The sequence below is a fragment of the Topomyia yanbarensis genome, chromosome 2 (assembly GCF_030247195.1).
Source record: "Topomyia yanbarensis strain Yona2022 chromosome 2, ASM3024719v1, whole genome shotgun sequence".
Lineage (NCBI taxonomy): Eukaryota > Metazoa > Arthropoda > Insecta > Diptera > Culicidae > Topomyia > Topomyia yanbarensis.
Window position 1 is genome coordinate 367,755,838 of NC_080671.1, and position 18,066 is coordinate 367,773,903.

Here is an 18,066-nt window from a genome sequence, read left to right on the forward strand (position 1 = left end):
AACTCATCACCGAACAAAACGTCCCATAACATGCTCAATAGTACATGTAGGTACAATTATTAACACAACTGCAAAATAACGATTAAGCCAGTTATGAACTTTAAATAATTCTAATGCTATTTTGTTTAAGATAAATGAAGGTTTCTTAGGAGATACTAAAAACCGAATTAATCCATCTAGCAGTGAGATAAGACATTTCTTACATATATCACAGTTGGATCATTCATTAGTTTGAAGAATGCGAAGTGGGCACCCAACTAGAGGTGTGATAAACATAGTTTCTAGTCCTGCACGAATGAAACTTGGAATAAGCTGAATACATTTTAGAAAGTCAATAAAACAAATTAAATTTAATAAAAAAACCAGCGCCAAAAATTGCAAAAAAAAGTCATCATATTAATAAATTGAGTACAATGATTAACATAAATCAAAGTAGTAAAATAAATAAATCAGTTTAATTCAGCTCATCAAAAGAAAAATTAGATTATTTCAAAAAAGCTATAAATTAACAAAATAAACTGAATTGGGTCAAATTAACAAATTGGATGAAATGAATAAAAAGTAGGGACTGGAAAAATAACAAAATGAACAAAACCTTTAAAAAGATGAATAAAATAAATAAGGGGAGCTGGCTTAGCGTAGTTGGTAAATCGATTGCCTTGTACGCAGCTCAACTGGGTTAGATTCCCAACCCCTCCCATAGGGTAAGAGATTTTTCTAAAGAAATTTCTCTAGCCCGAAAAAGATGGAAATGACACTGAGGTTAAAAGTTCTGTCATCGAAATACAAAATAAATAAAATAATTAAATTAACTAAATAAATTGAAATAATTAATATAATCTGATTAATTGAATTAATCATGCTTACTAAATTAATTTCATTAGATAAATTAATGAAATCAATTAAACTGATTAAATTATTTTCAATAATTTAATAAATTAAATAATTTAAATGAAGTAAATGAATTGAAACAAATAAATGAATTAGTTTAATAAAATTAGTTAAAAAATTATATGAATTAAATGAATTGAATAAATTCAATTAATCAAACAAATTAAATTAAATAAATAAATTTAATAAACTAAATGAATCAAAGTTATTAAATGGAAAGAATTAAGGCACCAGGTGTTTGCACCTCATCGTAAAAGACGGTTTCGGTTAAATACTCCTCATCAGCAAACATGGGCTTCTTCGCTCACTACCGAATCATCACACGGTACCAGCTAATCGGTTAAGCGTTCACGAAAGATATGCGACTTTTTGCTTTTAGTGTTCATCCTATTTGGTGCTAGTTTGGACTTATATAACTAACATTAAGTCGGTGTTAGTTACTGACGATGAGACAGCGTCATATGATTTAACAATATCGGAGTTTACCATATAGTTTAATCTGGTTTAAAAGTCCATCTGGTTTAACATAAGCTAATACACCTGCGAGATTACCGCTATTGGATATTCTTTTATGGCATATTATTTTTAGACCCCATGTGTGATTGGTGACTTTTTAATGGATCAAAAACTCCTGAATCATTAAAAAATACCTAATATACAAATATAATACAAAATAAAAATGATCTCATGGTGTACAAGCCCCCGGAATGTGTCATGACGATCTTGATAACGGTATGATTGAATCAAGATTTAACAAACAGTACTCGCAAGAAGCATCCTGCAATACCAGATCTTTTGTTCAACAACTAGAAATACACAATGGACTACGTCCTTGCCTTGATCCCAAATTATATGAGTTTTGAAATCTCAAAATGTTCATCTCCAAAATAAGTGACTGTGACATTAAAATAAAAGACCTATCACGATCCGCGAACACACAAGGCTGCTAAATGTTTGCACGAAATTAATCTTTTCGGGTTGGCCGCCACACGCCAGGAACAAAACAGTATGGAAAATGGTTATCGTTTAATGGAAGATAAAAAATACCTTCATCTGTCGAGAGTGATTCATTCAAGCAGGATCTAGCTTCGAGTTTGACTTACGAACCAATCCGAAAATTTATGACTGTGCAAATTAGCATCATTTCCCCACGAGTTTTAATGCAAATGACCTCCGTCATTGGTGGGCCGAATCGTGCAAACAGATGGACCAATGCGACGAGAGTGGTAGATTTTGAAGTAAAACCGATCCGCAAACAGAAACAAATCATCGGTGCTAATAGATTATTGGCTTCGCTTCCACATTATCATCATCCTCGGCGGTTCTGGCATGTCTTGAAGCTGTTTGAGTGAAACCACCCTCATCGGTAGACTGTTTGACGACTTTGCGACTCATGGAGCATTTAACCTTTTTTTTTATTGAAAATTGTGTTTGCCTTGTCTTTTGCGCGTCTCTGCGTGAGAACAGGCTAACTATGTAAGATCGTTTGTACGAGGTTAGTGTCTTATGGTTCGTAGCACAGCTGGTGGTGAATTAATTAAATAATATCCCAAAGTTAACTGTCCATTGAGAGGTAGATGTAGCCTTCGGTACACCTACCAATAGAGTCACTAGTATATCTATGGACATGAGAACATATCTAAAAAGAAACATATTGGTACGACTGGTCTAAACCGGTAAACAAGAGTTTCTTTCATATTAGACTTCGAAAGCTATTTATCTCCAGCCTCTCATGACACAACTAAGGTGGTGGGAAAGCCAATCGCATCGTTGCTAGAGTTCGTGAATATACATTGCGTGCCCCCTATCTAATCAATGAGGCCATCGAATTGAACTCGCATACAGCCAGCAATGTTGTTGAACAGATTAGGCTGACACTCAGTACAAACAATCCGCTGGTTCGTTATGGACATACTGAACATTCTCAAGCACCAGTTGGAAGTAGTGGACGACTCGGTTTCTACCAAACAGTTAATAGATCAGTTGGTATCAACAGGAAGTCCGGAACAACCGGTTCGTCTGGTTGAACTTGACAACGTGGTTAAACGTCACTGCGAGTGGTTGCATCATCTTCCCCGGGTGCATCCATTCTACAATGTTCAGTGCAACGATGACAGCCGAATTTTGGGCACGGCGGTGCTGCTCGATTGTGGTTTTGTTTGTGCTTCTCGAGCTGAAATTGGGAAGATACTTAGTCTAGGCGTTGATCCAAACTGGATTATTCTGAGTCAGCCAGAGATTAGTGTGGAGTTGCTGAAATTTGCAAGAAGAAAGAGTGTTAAATTGATGGTGGATAGTGAGGACGAGCTTCATCAAATTCAACAGTACTACCCTGAGGCTGAGTACGGTTTCAAACCATAGTCTTTGATTGGATTCAATTAGTTAGTTATTGTTATTTAATTTTTTCACAGAATTTTAATCAGATTCAATTTCAAATCGACCCAAGCTACTGATGTCGATAACTACGATCCAGATCGGAAATGTCAAAGGTTACTGAACCTGTCCAGAGAACTCGCGCTGAACGTAATTGGATGGTGTTGGAGCAACATTGAACCTGACTGCTCAAATTACAGCATCCTCTACGATGTACTCCGAAAAGGACGAGAAATCGTTGACTATGCCATGATTCTAGGATTCAGCTTCAGACTTTTCAGTATTGGTGGTGGTTTTGCTGGTGGGAAGGACGCCAATGTCGACCAGTTCGCAGTACACATTAACCAAGGCTTGGACGAGTTCTTTCCGGAAAGAGATGGCCTTACGTTCATTGCTGATACGGGCAAACTATATAGTGCAGCTGCTGTGACAGTTGTTACCGCAATCTGCGATAAGCAGATTTTCCAAAACCCGAAGCTACCGGCACAAATTGAACGAATCTTTTACTACTTGAACTATCGAGTCAGAGCTGGAGATTCTAAAGAAGGGGTCAAGCCACTTGTTTGGAAAAGCCTTCGCAACTGTCGTGCGATGTGCAAAGCGGACGTGTTTGGTCCAGTAGGTGATGGATTCGTGTGTTTGGAAAGGGATATGGTGCTTCCAGAACTAAACGTGTCAGATTTTCTCGTTTTCGAGGATCAAGGTTGTTCTTTGCGAGGGGTTTCGGTACGGCTCGATGAAGGAAGCTCTCCCACAAGTGTGGTGGTTATCCGCAGGACTATGTGGTAAGAAGTAAATTAGTTATGGAATTAGCGTTTCGTTTTCATCTCGTCAGAATCCAACAATAATTGAGTGACAGGACTAAGCTAGTGCCGGATTAACCACTATGGTCTTCTCGATTCATTCAGATAATGTTGAAATTTAGAAAGTTGATGCCTATTTCTGAAGTCACATTTTGAATTATATGTCAGTAGTTTAAAAGAATCGATTTTTGGAATAATAGTTCTGCAATTCCTCGGTCGAACAGTGATCAAATGCGTGACCTCGTTCGAAGAATTAGCCAATTAGAACGATCGCTTCAAGAGGAGGTATTTTCGTTTTCAACGAGAAAAGTAATCAAATAACTTTTAAGGGGATACGAAATATCGGAAGATTAAAATTTTAAATTTTACGATTTCAAAGAATTTCATCGGTTCAGCATTGGGTTGAGTCTCTAACTGGGTTGAGACAATTGGGATTTCTAGTTTCCCTGGAAGCGGTGGGAAATTCTCTCAAATCCAAATTTGCTCCGGGTTTCTTCGGTCTGTTATATTTGGTGGCCTCTTAAGGGAAACCTTTTGGTATTTACAAGGAATCTAGGATGAGGAAATAGCCCTATAGCTTCTAGGTAAAGTGGAAGATGAATCCTCTTGAGGATCGTAAAAGTACTCTTCCTCAATCTTAGCGCAGTGAGCAAAAGTTTTTGTAATGGTCGGTAACGTGGATCTTAGTAGCATTTCTGCGAAAGAGTGCTCAGAGCTTCTCCGAAGTGAAGGCTTTAGTTTCCCCTCGCGCTGTTTGTACGCAGGTCATGTTGACAGCTCATGTAAAATACTCTCACACTTTTCGGCATTTACACTACTAAAATCATTCTCTTGATTTCGCCCGCACTTGCCACACTGATGCCTATTCACGACGCGGTTCAGACAGACGAACATTGTTCAGGAGGTAGTGGCGGATCCAGGGGGAGGGCCCTGGGGGTCCGGACCCCGTCCGAATTTTTTCACTTGTTAAGTAATTTTACATTAGTTTCAATTTTATATTAGTTTCAAACTCAAAATCATTCCAAACCAAATTTCACCAACAAAACTCATATTTATTAAATAAAGTTATTACGTCTTACGAGTTGTAAAATATCCGTATTACAATATTGTACAATATCCGATATTTTCTTCTGGATCCGCTCCTGCTAGGAGAACGTGGTGTAGCAAAGCAAACCCAGCGAAAGTCAAACGATACGAACCATGCGGAAGACCTGGGTGCAAAGCCCAACTCCTTCTTAGTAGAAAGCAAACGATTCTTCACATTTCCTTTCGATCTCGTACATATGATCCTAGATTTCCGTTCTAAGTTTTCTGATTCGATTAATTTTTAACTTCACTTAAGTTCACAATAAATATAAAAGTTTTTTTTTATTCCAGGGAATATTTGAGGTTATTTGCAAATACAAGTCATCCTAGACAGCTAATAGAAGGATCCAAATATCTGCAGAAGGAGTGGAAGATTGATAAGTTAATCTACGAGTAAACTAATTTACCTTTCCTGTAATTAATTGTATTACAGTCGTCAACGAAGTATCACTCTGACCAAAAGTCAACAAATTATTAGTTAATATTTTTCTAGTTAAAAATTAGAACACCAGAACTTTACACCAACAGAGCTTCTGAAAATATAGGCACATGTTTGAATTGTTATGTTCCGGTTTTACATTTCTTGCAAAAGAAATATATAGAAATGAATTTCTCATATAGAAACGTTACGCAACTGCTCCAAAAACCAACATTCTAACCAAGCACTAGCCTACTCCGACGGAGAATTCCCCGGCGAGAGAAGTTCTCCCGAAACCGAGCCAACCAGACAGATGTCAAGGTCAGTTTGACGATTCCGGCGGAGCAGGACATCCGGTTCGCTGGTGCCCGACGACCCGCGACTGGTGGTGTCTCGTCGCAGTCTACTCACTCTAGTCCCCGGCGGTGAATCTGGCTTACGCCGGTGGAGAATTCCTTGGCGAAGAAAGCTCCTCCAATACCGATGCTTCTTTGGTTTTAGCAACACAACTTCTTGATCCCTTTGGCTCCCTGTCCGGTACGATTTAGCACCGCAACTCTTTTAGGTCCTTTGGTTCCCCTCTCGTTCAATTTCTCTCAACTTCGCCGATGAGTCATTCTGTTCCTTAATGGTTTACAAACTACTCGGTCTAGTCCCCAACAATGGATCTAGCCTACTCCGGCGAAGAATTCTCCGGCGAGAGAGCTTCTCCCGAAACTGAGCGATAGATTCCTCCCGATACCGATGATCGATGTATTCGTGTATTGGCACTGTATGGGACTCACGACCTACGTTCGTGCCTAATCATTAGAAACACTCCTTACTCCCCCTCCTACTCTTTTTTCACCCTTCTTCCCCACAGAACTACATCACGGCATTGCCTCTTTCTTCTGCTCTATCTCGGAGCCTCACTTGGTTCATGAAATGGCTCGACTTTTGAGCTTTGATTTAACTCTCGACTCTTGTCTTGCTCCTTGTCTCCATCTATTACGTCGCCTTTCTAGCTCTCGTTCCCCTAAGCCGTTAGATGCTGATTCCATGCACCATTTAACTCCTGTTTCCTTGAGTCCTTAAGCTCCAGGCCTTATCACGATCTACATGGATAGTTCCCGACGGTGAACTCACCCTACTATGACCGATAGTTCCCCGACGGAGGAATTTTCTCCCAACACCGATACTCGCTTCCTTGAGCCATTTAGTTCCCAGCTTTATCGAAATCTACTCGGATATTATCCGGCGGAGATCTACCCGACGCCGACTGAAAGTTCCCAGGCTCGCATACTACTCGATTGGTTCCCGGCGGTGGACCTGGTCTACACCGATGAAAGGTTCCCCGGCGGCGAAATTTCTCCTGAAACCCGATTTGTGGTTTCACGGTGGATCTCCAGCCGATGGCGCTAGTTTGTTGGTTTCTTCGTTACTTTCTCTGCAACTCGGAGAGTATGCTCGTAACCCCTCTGTTGACAGCGTCTCAGGTATGCTCGTCGTGTCACATCTCTTCGACGATATTATCAACTGTCACACCAGGCATTCCCCTACGATCTTCTTCGAACCTAGAACATTCGAAAACCACGTGCTCCGGTGTCTCTTGTATGTTGACACACTTCGGGCAAAGGGGTTACGAAACATGCCCAAACCGATGCATGTACTTTCGGAAGCAAACGTGCCTGGACAAAAACTGCGTCAAATGGAAGTTCACCTTTACGTGCTTCCTATGCACCCACCCCACATTTGGGATGACTCGGTGAGTTCACCTTCCTTTCTTTGAATTGTCCCACTCTTAGTGCCACTTAGCCAACGAGTCCGCTCGAACCAGTCCCCTTGCATTTCGTGCATTTCTCCGTTGGTAGCATATCAGGTCCTCAGTCAGAGTGATGCAGATAGGAATCATCCCGGCAATTACACATACCGCCTCCAACGACATTGTTCTGTACGCACTCGCTGCATGAATAGCCATTAGGCGAAACTTGCTTGTCAACTTCGTCCGGTTCCGCTTTGAGTTCAACGCAGCAGCCCAGGTCGGTACACCATATCTCAGTATTGAGGATGAGTCACCCGCCAGGAGACGTCTCGTGCTGCGTCTTGCTCCTCCGTGATTCGGCATGATTCTTGCCAATGCGTCCTCGCAACCTTCTCACAGACATAGTCGATATGCCTGTTGCAATTTAACCGATCGTTGACTATCACACCCAGGTGCTTCAGCGCACGCCTCGATGGTATGGATTGTCCCCCGATGCTGATCACGACACGCTGGATTTTTTACTGTAGCTGATCAACACTACCTCGGTCTTGTGGCGAGCTAGCTGCAACTTGACGTCAGGCATCCAAGTCTCCACGATATCTATTGTTTTTGCCGTCAACTTCTCTACCTCCTCAAGGGTCTCGCCGACTATCGTATGCAAACCCGACGATCTCAACTTCACTAGGCAGTTCCAGTATTAACACTCCGTTGTACATTACATTCCAAAGCGTTGGGCCGAGTATGGAGCCATAAGGTACTCCCGCCGTGACCCTAATCGACCTCTTCCCGATGTTTGTTTCGTAGACCAGTACTCGGTTCTGGAAGTAACTTTTCAGAACCTTGCACAGATAGTCCGGAATCCGCAACCTGTGTAGCGCTGCGGCGATGGCCCCCCAGCTAGCACTGTTGAACGCGTTCTTCACGTCGATCGTAACCAAGGCGCAGCACCATGGGCCACAAATCGATTTTTTTGGTCGAAAATCCAGAACTTATAAACCGTTAGTACTAGACTTTCAATGTCTTTGGAACAAATTCTCTACAATAAGTGCTCTTCATTTTAGGGAAAACAAAATTAGGGTGGCCCTCTCTATTTTTGAAATAAAAAAATTATCTCCTGAATAAAAAAAGATAGGAGAATATGACCTTCCAAAGAAATGTAGAGAAATCAATTTTGAGTAACTTTGCTGAAGACGTCGAAACTCTATCTTCAACGGTTTTTATTTTACAGCGATTTCCCTTGTTCCGTTTAGGGTGGCTCTTAAAAATTCAGTTTTTTTAATATAACTTCTTTGAAGTTGATTTCTCGTAAATGTCGACTTCAGACAAAAGTTAGCTCTTACAAATGCGCACATTTCTTCTTCAGAGACTAACTCATTAACTTTTATATAAACAGAGTTATTGACGATTCTATACTCAAAATTTGACATTTTCTAAGCTAAATAACTCCGAAGGTGGCAAAAAGTGGCAATCAATGTTATTACCATCTGATAGTACTTTAAAAACACTACAAAATAAGGGGTACATGGTTTGTCTCCTAGCGACTGTTCATGTGAAATGTTTGCTTTTAAACTACCTCTGTTCCATGAGCCAAAAATCGATTTTTTGTTGAAAATCCACTTCTTATATCCCGTAAGTGCTAGACATTCAGTGTCTTCAAAAGAATTTCTTCACAATAAGTGCGCTTCATTTCGGTGTAAAAAACAGGGTGGTTTTCTTGCTTTTTGAAATGAAAATAATTTCTCCTGAATAATAACAATAGAAGTATAAAGACCTACTGAAAATTAAAATATAATCATGTTGGAGTAATATCGTCAGAGGCATTTATTTTACGGCATTTTCCATTATTTGGTTTAGCTTGACCTTTAAAAAATAGTGTTTCAATAAAATACTTTTGAAGTCAATTTTCCAAAAAAATCGAAATTTCGTTCTGATAAGTGCCTATTTTTTCTTTGGAGACCAACTTATTAGTTTAAAAAGCTAATATGGGATCATCCATAAATGACGTAGCATTATATGGGGGAGGGGGAGTATTGTATTTTGTGATTATGTGTGACGACAGAGGGGTAGGGGGTCATGTCGTGCTGCGTAGCTTTTTTAAAGGGGACTAACTAACATCGTTTTTCATTTTTTTTTTATATTTTTCGTGGACAAGGGGGGGTGGGAGAATTACCGTCAAGCTACGTAATTACCAGCGGGGGTATTTAGAGGTTTGTGACGAAATGCTACGATGGAGGAGGGGGGTGTTAAAAATCACTAAAAAAATGCTACATCATTTATGGATCGTCCCTATAATGATTTTCTCAGTGGTAAATTTTTTTCTGTGCGTTTCAACAATTTCTACTCTGATAAATTAAAGTACCTTTTAATGCATAGAAAACTGCCCATTTTGAATAAAAGTGGAATAACCCACTTAATGGGTAAAGAGCTTGTACGTCAACCTGGTTACGTTTTACCTATTGTTTCTTGTGGAAAACTTACAACGAAATACGTAAAAAATACCCATTAATGAAAATCATCCCAGAATGAAAAATACTTAAAATTTATATTATACAACACCAGTTTTACATTATTTCCCTCGGTGAAAAGTTTAAGAATCCTGATAGAATCTCTATCCTAAAAGCCTAAAATCAACATAAAAACTGTCACTTGACAGAATCCCTGAATCTTCCAGAGCAGTCGAAATTGTTGAATTATCGCATATTTGCACCATCCTTAGTAGTCTAAACTTCCGTTTTTAATATGTAGGTTATCTCGCTTGAAGTAATTCACAAAGGACCCATTATTAGCATCAATTAATCCATCGACATAATCTCCTCGAGTTATTATGAAATGGATTAGAAGTACTTATTGTTAGAAGCAGAAAAGTACCCACAATTGACAGCTCGAATCACTTCCGAAAATACGAAATTTATATTGACATCATTGATAAAGTTTTTTTGCCGCGTATGGAAAATAACTCCGAAGTAGGAGGCTGCCAATCTATCCGTTTGATAATAGTAAAAAATACTAATAATGAGAGCTGAACCCTAGTAACAAATTAGGTTTTAAGGTTGTTTTATAGCCACTCATAAAACTTATATTGCACTTGTAGTGTGCTATAAAACTTCAATTGTTACTTGGGAATAGCTTGTCCCCCAACGTACATTCACGTGGAATTTTTTTTTGTTTCCTTCCAAAGACAAAAATTGTATTTTGGGAAACTATTAGAGCAAATTACAGTGAGCTGAAACAGAGGAGGTAATATAATTAATAAAAGACAAATAAATCATTAATGCTTCCTTTACGGTAAATCTGAGCCAGGGCCGGCGGAAAGCATGGGTAGTATGGGTAGTACTACCCACTCGAAAATAACCGAGTGGGTAATTACCCACTCGAAATTTTGAACCATTTCAAAAAATTTAGATGTGCAACGCAAGTATCTCGCACTACACACATTTGAAAACATCGATGTACCACAATTCCAATTGCATAAACGAACGTGACTTAATGTGAATGTAATGTAAGAGTGTGCATTGCGAAAAGGGAAAAATCATTACTAAAGTACGCCTCATCCTATGCTTTCTACCCACTCGGGCGTAAAAAGTTTCGCCGCCCCTGACCTGAGCTTTCAATATATTGTAATACGATAATAATTTCTTTTTTGCCATGCGAATAAAACTTATGCCATGCAAATACTCCAAACATTCATTTTATAAACCGTTGTCCGAAAACCACATGTTTTATGTACAATTTCACTCCACGAAACAAGTTTAGAATAACATGTTTGGAGAGTACCATTAAATTTGATTTGCATCGGAGATCCGGATATGTGTTGTTACTAATCACTTACGTTTGCCCGGCGGGGGCAATTGGCTCCGGAAGAATTGCGGACTGTCTTCCCTAACTGCAGAACCAACCGAAAATATTTTCGGTTGGTTCTGCAGTTAGGGAAGACAGTCCGCAATTCTTCCGGAGCCAATTGCCCCCGCCGGGCAAACGTAAGTGATTAGTAACAAATGGCGCCCAACGTTAAATGAATTTAAAAAAAAGTTTTCAATTTTTGGCCAAATTTGAACACCTTTTTAAGTAAGCTCCGGGAGGAATTGCAATTAATTAAATTAATTTCAATTTTTATGAAACAGATTTCTCATTTGCTATCATTTTTTATTTATACCTTTTGTGGTTGGAGTGATATAAAGAAGTGTGAATATTTTCTCATTCCGGATGATGAAAATTACTTTAGTGATCAAGATATCGCCTACCCAGTGTTCGAAGGTTTAGAGATGATTCAGTTGTTTAGCCTAGACATGCGGGGAGTGTAGTTTATAGAGGATAGCGAAACTCAATAATTTCAAAGCTTAGCGTAATTTTTTTTATTTTTTTACACGTTTTATTTGCTACATCAATTGTTTCTTTGACCATTCCAAAATGGCTGATTCGAGTTTGAGTTATACCCAAGCTGTTGAATTGCTGTCAAGGTGGTACCATGAGATGAGAGTCGACCATCTTACCACTGATGAACTTTTGTTTGAGCTTTCAATGCGCACTATTGTAATTCGTGATGACCCGAGTTTCACGCGAAGAAAAAGAAGTTTGCGTGAACACCTTAAAATAGAAAAGGAGGATGGTAAAATAATCAATGCTCTGATATCTGTTAATGTGGGGGAAGCAATCGAAGCGTGCAAAAAAACATACGAAGAAATTTGTGGCGGGATTAAGCGGCACGATCAAAATGTGATGAGTAGATGCAAGACCAGATTATTGCACTACGCTCACAAAGTGTACCAGCTTTTACTTCAGGCTTGTGAAAGTTGTGAGCATGAGGAAAATTGAAAGCTCGTTGATGTGTAATGTGCTCCGAGACCAGTGGTTCTTTCGGAACTCTGTCCCGGAAATTATCATTACAGACAACGGCAGTACGTTTACCTCCAAAGAGTTTAAGACGATGCTGGATCGCTTCGGAATTACCCATTGGTTGAACTCCAGGTACCATTCCCAAGCGAACCCAGTTGAGCGCGTAAACCGGACTATAAACGCCGCTATACGTACCTACGTTAAAGACGATCAACGCTTGTGGGACACTAAGCTCTCGGAAATTGAGCTTATACTCAACACAAGTATACACTCGTCCACAGGGTTTACACCGTACTACATAACACACGGTCAAGAATTATCGGAGGATGGTTCAGACCATCGCCTTTTCCGGCATGATCAAATTTTGGCCGACGAAGTGAGAGAAACTAGACGAAAACAAAGGTTCACAAGTATTTACGAAAAGGTCATCCAAAATCTGACCAAAGCCCATGAATCTTCTCGTAAACAATATAATCTTCGGCACCGGCAATTTGCCAAAGCATTTACGGCCGGCCAATTAGTCTTTAGAAGGAACATGAAACTTTCAAACGCGGGAGAGTACTATAACGCAAAATATGGGCAGCAATATCTTCCATGCAAAATTCTATCCAAAATAGGAACCAGTTCTTATGAACTAGAAGATCTTGCTGGGAAAAATCTTGGGATCTGGCCAGCAGCCCACTTAAAACCAGGTTGAATAAAAACACGCACATTTACACTATTTATATTTTAAAAACACATCGATTTTGTCCCAGATCGGTAAAACTAAATAAACATATCGCCGAATATTTATATAATTAACGACGTGCCGCACTTGCCGAAGCAGCAAGCCACTGCACAAGTTTGGAACATTGGCTGGCACTTCTGAGTGACCACCGTAAGTGTATCCAAAATGATTTCGAACGTGCGGCAACATTATCGAGCGCTGAAGATGCATGCACGAAACAGAGCCGTCAGAAATACCCTGGAAAAAAGGACATAAAACATAATTCTTAAATTCTAATGCATGATTAAACAGCTTACCTGTGAAATAAACAACCATCCTCGATTCACGCTTTGAAGAAAATATGATTGTTGACATCTCAGCTCGTTGACAGCTCAAGCAGTTGACCTAACGGGTGATACAAAAGTATTCCCATAAACACCCAGTTGGTATAATTTACCCTCGAATATTTTCTATGTTTTCTTCCAAATGAAATAGGGTAAAGCAGATAATAGCGGTACCATATATTTATCAGATTGTGCAACATGAAACCACAAACTGAACCTGACTTATAAATTAGGGCGCCCTAGAAATTATTAAGATATTTGTGCATAAGTGTGTGAGTGGAAATCATGAATCAGAAGGGAAGCTTGCATGAATGATAGTGTATGAATGAGCGATGCAAATGGTTAGTGGGTAGACTGATCGAGGAAGAATGAGAAAGAGTATGATTGTGAAAGACATGAATGAGAGTATGTAAAGGGAAGGAAAGGAAGAGAAACAATTGTTATTAAATTTGTTTTTGTCTTTGGCGAATGGCTTTAGACAGTATCGGGATAGAAGAAAGACGGTATTAGAGTTTTGTCTTGTCTTCTACGAATTACATAACCTATTTTGTCTGGGCGGCAGCTGTTGACTTTTTATTCTGGAAGAGCATGGGGATGGCAAATGCTTATTTTTTCTGACGGACCCTGAGATAGCTAATTCACATTTCCAAATATGACCAAAATCACAAAAGTAGGCTGAGGCATGGCGAGTCTCACCGTTGGAGATTCACATAAATTGGAAGAAAAGAGCTCCCTAACGGGAAAAATCATTGTTTCAAATTAACTAGTATCTCCGAGGGAAGTAGGCCCATAGTTAAGGTCAATCTCTATATCTGTTTCGAGATTAAAGATTACAAATATTATTACTTATTTTTTTTTTGCTTAATCTATAAAACAATTATTGCTTCGGCATGGCGAGTCTCACCGCATAAGAATCCCATAATGATCTGGAAGAAAAGAGCTCCGTGCTACGGAAAAATCATTGTTTCAAATTAATTGGAAACTTTAGGGGAAGTAGGCCCATGCCAATGAGTCATTAAAAAAAACCTTTTTTTTTTATCCCGACTCCGGGAGGATTGTAACCTCCGAGTCCGGTTACATTAACTGCTTCCAATATATACGTGCACAATTGGATTAAAAACACATGTAAATAAATCTATTGATGAATCTTATCCTCTATTCCTTAGCTAAACATAAAATTATTTATAGTATTAAACTAGCTTAAACACTAATATTAACATTTCCTATTCCAACATGGTGTCAGAATTTGTCCCATTAAATAAACGCAAATGAATTAAAACAAATGAATTAAATTTATATTAAATTACTTAAGACTATGAATATACCCTATTATTGAATTTAAAATCAAATTTGAACTTGCTATAAAATGTTCCCATACCCCTTGACGCCATAATCCTAACTCTTTGACATTTCCCTGAGTCCCACTACGCAACGGATATTCTCCTGTCATTCGGCACCGACTTTCACATTCAGGACATCAATAAAGATAAATACGGATGGAAGCGATGGATCAGGCCTCATTTTCGTAACAAAAGTTAAGAAATATAAAGTGTGCATATTAAAATTAAAATAATCATTCCAGTGACAAAAGTGACACGTGAAAGCAGAAGCCGACCGACCGACAACCCTGCACTGGGAGAGTACGATTGTGTGCACGGTGGCCCCAGCTTTACAAAGTCGACCAGTTGGCCCAATCCGGGTGTGGACCTAGCCCGACCGGTTTCTTTCGTCGACGACGAAACAATCGATCCTGCGACCAACCTCGAGGAAAGATTTCTGCTGCTGTAGCTGCTGCCGCTGGAGGGCGGTTTGATTTATGTTGCGCCAAATCGAGCAATCGTCGTGACAAGCAGATGGAGACGCCGTTTGCTACTCCACCGACATTGGAGGAATTTTGAGGCCGGAAGTAATGGCACAGAAACCGTAAGCGCGTGTAAATCTTTTCCTTTTATTCTTTTCCTTCCTAAAAAACAAAATTTCTTATTAAAATATTAAATGAATAAAATGGCCTTGTCTTATTATGCATGTATGAACATATTTGTTTAAAATCTTTACTGCCAGAGCCTTTTTCACAAAATATTTTCGGTTGGTTCTGCAGTTAGGGAAGACAGTCCGCAATTCTTCCGGAGCCAATTGCCCCCGCCGGGCAAACGTAAGTGATTAGTAACAGTGTATATAAGAACGGCGAATATGATTAATATATATTTTAAGTACGAATTTAGATGAATTCCGCATACATTCTCTATAACAGAGGGAGTTTATAAGAAAACATTTCACATGAACAGTCGCTAGGAGACAAACCATGTACCCCTTATTTTGTAGTGTTTTTGAAGTACTATCAGTTGGTCATAACATTGACTGCCACTTTTTGCCACCTTCGGAGTTATTTAGCTTAGAAAATGTCAAATTTTGAGTATAGAATCGTCAATAACTCTGTTTATATAAAAGTTAATGAGTTAGTCTCTGAAGAAGAAATGTGCGCATTTGTAAGAGCTAACTTTTGTCTGAAGTCGACATTTACGAGAAAACAACTTCAAAGAAGTTATATTAAAAAAACTGAATTTTTAAGAGCCACCCTAAACGGAACAAGGGAAATCGCTGTAAAATAAAAACCGTTGCAGATAGAGTTTCGACGTCTTCAGCAAAGTTACTCAAGATTTCTCTACATTTCTTTGGAAGGTCATATTCTCCTATCTATTTTCATTCAGGAGATAATTTTTTTATTTCAAAAATCGAGAGGGCCACCCTAATTTTGTTTTCCCTAAAATGAAGAACACTTATTGTAGAGAATTTGTTCCAAAGACACTGAAAGTCTAGTACTAACGGTTTATAGGTTCTGGATTTTCGACCAAAAAAATCGATTTGTGGCCCATGGTGCGCAGTAGCGGTTTCCCCTTCTTTTTTGCTTCGACGCTTTGTCAGCGCTCTCGATGACTGGGCGGATAGCGTTCACCGTCGATATCCCTTTCCGGAACCCAAGCAGCCTTAGAATGCTACGCCGATGATAGATTCCTGGCCGTCTTTACGGAATGTGCTAGCGGAACCTTCGTTGTACAGCTTTGCGCCCAGCTTCGTCAGTACTTCCAATAGGCTGTAATCTCTTGCGCAGGTCAGCCTTCTACCCCACTCCATGACCCAAGCATTAAAATCTACTGCTATAACAACCAGCGTTCGCCTGACGAACGAGTTGGTTAATGCGGTTAATCCGGTTGTACTGTTCTAGTGTCCACCGTGGAGGAGCACAACAGCTATAAACGAATACGCCGTTGATCAAGGCGATCACGAAACCTTCGTGTGTGCTAGTCACCACCTCTTGAACAGGGAAACCGCCCATCACTTGGATTGCCGCCATCCTTGCACTATCCATCACCCAGTTACCGTTATCGGGAGGGACACGATACGGTTTTGCAATAATTGCAACATCGCACTTCGTTTCTGTTGTTGACTGCCACAACAGTTGCTGTGCAATGTCACAATGATTTGGGTTAAGCTGGGTTATCTCCATCATCATTGGCCTGCCTTCGCCTTTTTGTACTCTGGGCATAAGAAGCCCCCCGTTATGTGGTCTTTAAGGCCCTCATTTGTGCAGAGCAAGCACTTCGGTTGCTTCGTGCAGTCTCTGGTAATGTTTATCCCCACATTTTCTGCACATATCAGATCTGTCCGGACCTCTACAGTTTCTTGCCTGATGGCCGAATCCCAGACACCTGACATCTCTCCATTTGTTTAGTGGCTCTAGAGATTAATCGCAACGAGCACACCGACCATCCGATTTTGATCTTACCGGTCGATATAAGCTTGCTGGCTGCGGTTGACGATAAGCGTATCACTGCTGTCTATGTGCACATACATTGCTCTATTAGCGCACTTCTCACTTCGTCTTCCGTTGTGATCTCGTCCAGATTCGTGCACTCGATCACTGCTTCCTGAATTAAAGATCTCACATTCCCCCTCCTCCCGCTTCAGACTGCTGGTCTTCTTGGGCAATGCTTGGTTTAGGCGTGCGCACCTGACATTCTAGCTTTCCTTGGCGTCCAGTTGGTTTGTCGCCGCTCGTACTCGGAATGGCCTCTCTAGGCTGCTCTCGCTGCTGCTGCTGTTGCGGTTGCACTTGTTCGTTATGCTGGGTCGGCGACCTCGCTAGCCCACCTTTGGCGAACTGGTTCACCACAGTTGCTCCGTTAGAATTGTTCTTATTTTTGTTGTTTTTGTCTTCTTGCATGCTTTTCGGGTCCCAACTCCAAGCCGCTATCTACGCCCGTAATAAGTAGTCGCCTCACATGATCCTATGGTTACCTTTGCGAGCAGTGACGTCGCATGCTAAGGTTGACGTGGTCCTACATGGGATACCGCGTTCAGAGCCGGATCGGCGCAAGACAGGAGCCTTCAACTGAGCCTACTTCCACCAGGTAAGGTGCCGGGTTTCCAATGTACTTGGATACCTACCAAAGTTTTATTGAGACGGGGGGCAACCAGTATCATTAGCCGCTGTTTCGGGGAAGTGTCACTCATCCTTACTAGGATAATGGAATGGCGTGGCTGTCGGTCCGTGGATACATTTCGATGAAATCCTTATTCGCATCCGTGTTCTGCACCCAGTATGATGTTATTAGGATCTTACTAGTATCGATCCTAATGTACCGGTTGGCACTCCAGTTGGGTGAGGTTGCTTTATGCTATGGTCTGAATGCTTTTTTTATAGTAAGGTTTAATAAGCTTCAAAAGCCTGGCATGTAGTGTATTAGCACTGTGCGGAACTCACTACTCACGTTCGTGCCTAACCACTAAAAACATTCCTTACTTTTTACGCCCTTCTTCCCCACGGAACTACGTCATCGTATTACTTCGTGGGGGGGGGGGGTCGTTGCGCT

General features: G+C 40.3%; 2 protein-coding genes and 1 long non-coding RNA gene across 6 annotated transcripts in view; 2 read left to right on the forward strand and 1 right to left on the reverse strand.

Moving 5' to 3' along the window:
• Positions 1 to 18,066, reverse strand: part of LOC131684460 (uncharacterized) — a 374,204-nt gene that overhangs the window by 287,696 nt on the left and 68,442 nt on the right. The window lies entirely within an intron of this gene.
• Positions 2,797 to 5,693, forward strand: LOC131684461 (ornithine decarboxylase-like). Its single transcript, XM_058967369.1, has 3 exons — positions 2,797 to 3,233; positions 3,303 to 4,049; positions 5,445 to 5,693. The coding sequence occupies exons 1-3, from the start codon at positions 2,797 to 2,799 to the stop codon at positions 5,548 to 5,550; spliced, it is 1,290 nt and encodes a 429-aa protein (XP_058823352.1). The 3' UTR covers positions 5,551 to 5,693.
• Positions 12,121 to 15,377, forward strand: LOC131684462 (uncharacterized). The gene is made up of 2 exons (XR_009304655.1): positions 12,121 to 14,720; positions 14,778 to 15,377. It is a non-coding gene; the product is annotated as an uncharacterized LOC131684462 (long non-coding RNA).

Bases quoted from the DNA above. Each gene is read 5' to 3' on its own strand.
- LOC131684461 (XM_058967369.1), top strand. From the start codon at position 2,797: ATGGACATACTGAACATTCTCAAGCACCAGTTGGAAGTAGTGGACGAC. The intron at 3,234-3,302 runs GTACGGTTTCAA...ATTTTTTCACAG, and splicing joins CAGTACTACCCTGAGGCTGA to AATTTTAATCAGATTCAATT. The intron at 4,050-5,444 runs GTAAGAAGTAAA...TTTTTATTCCAG, and splicing joins GTTATCCGCAGGACTATGTG to GGAATATTTGAGGTTATTTG.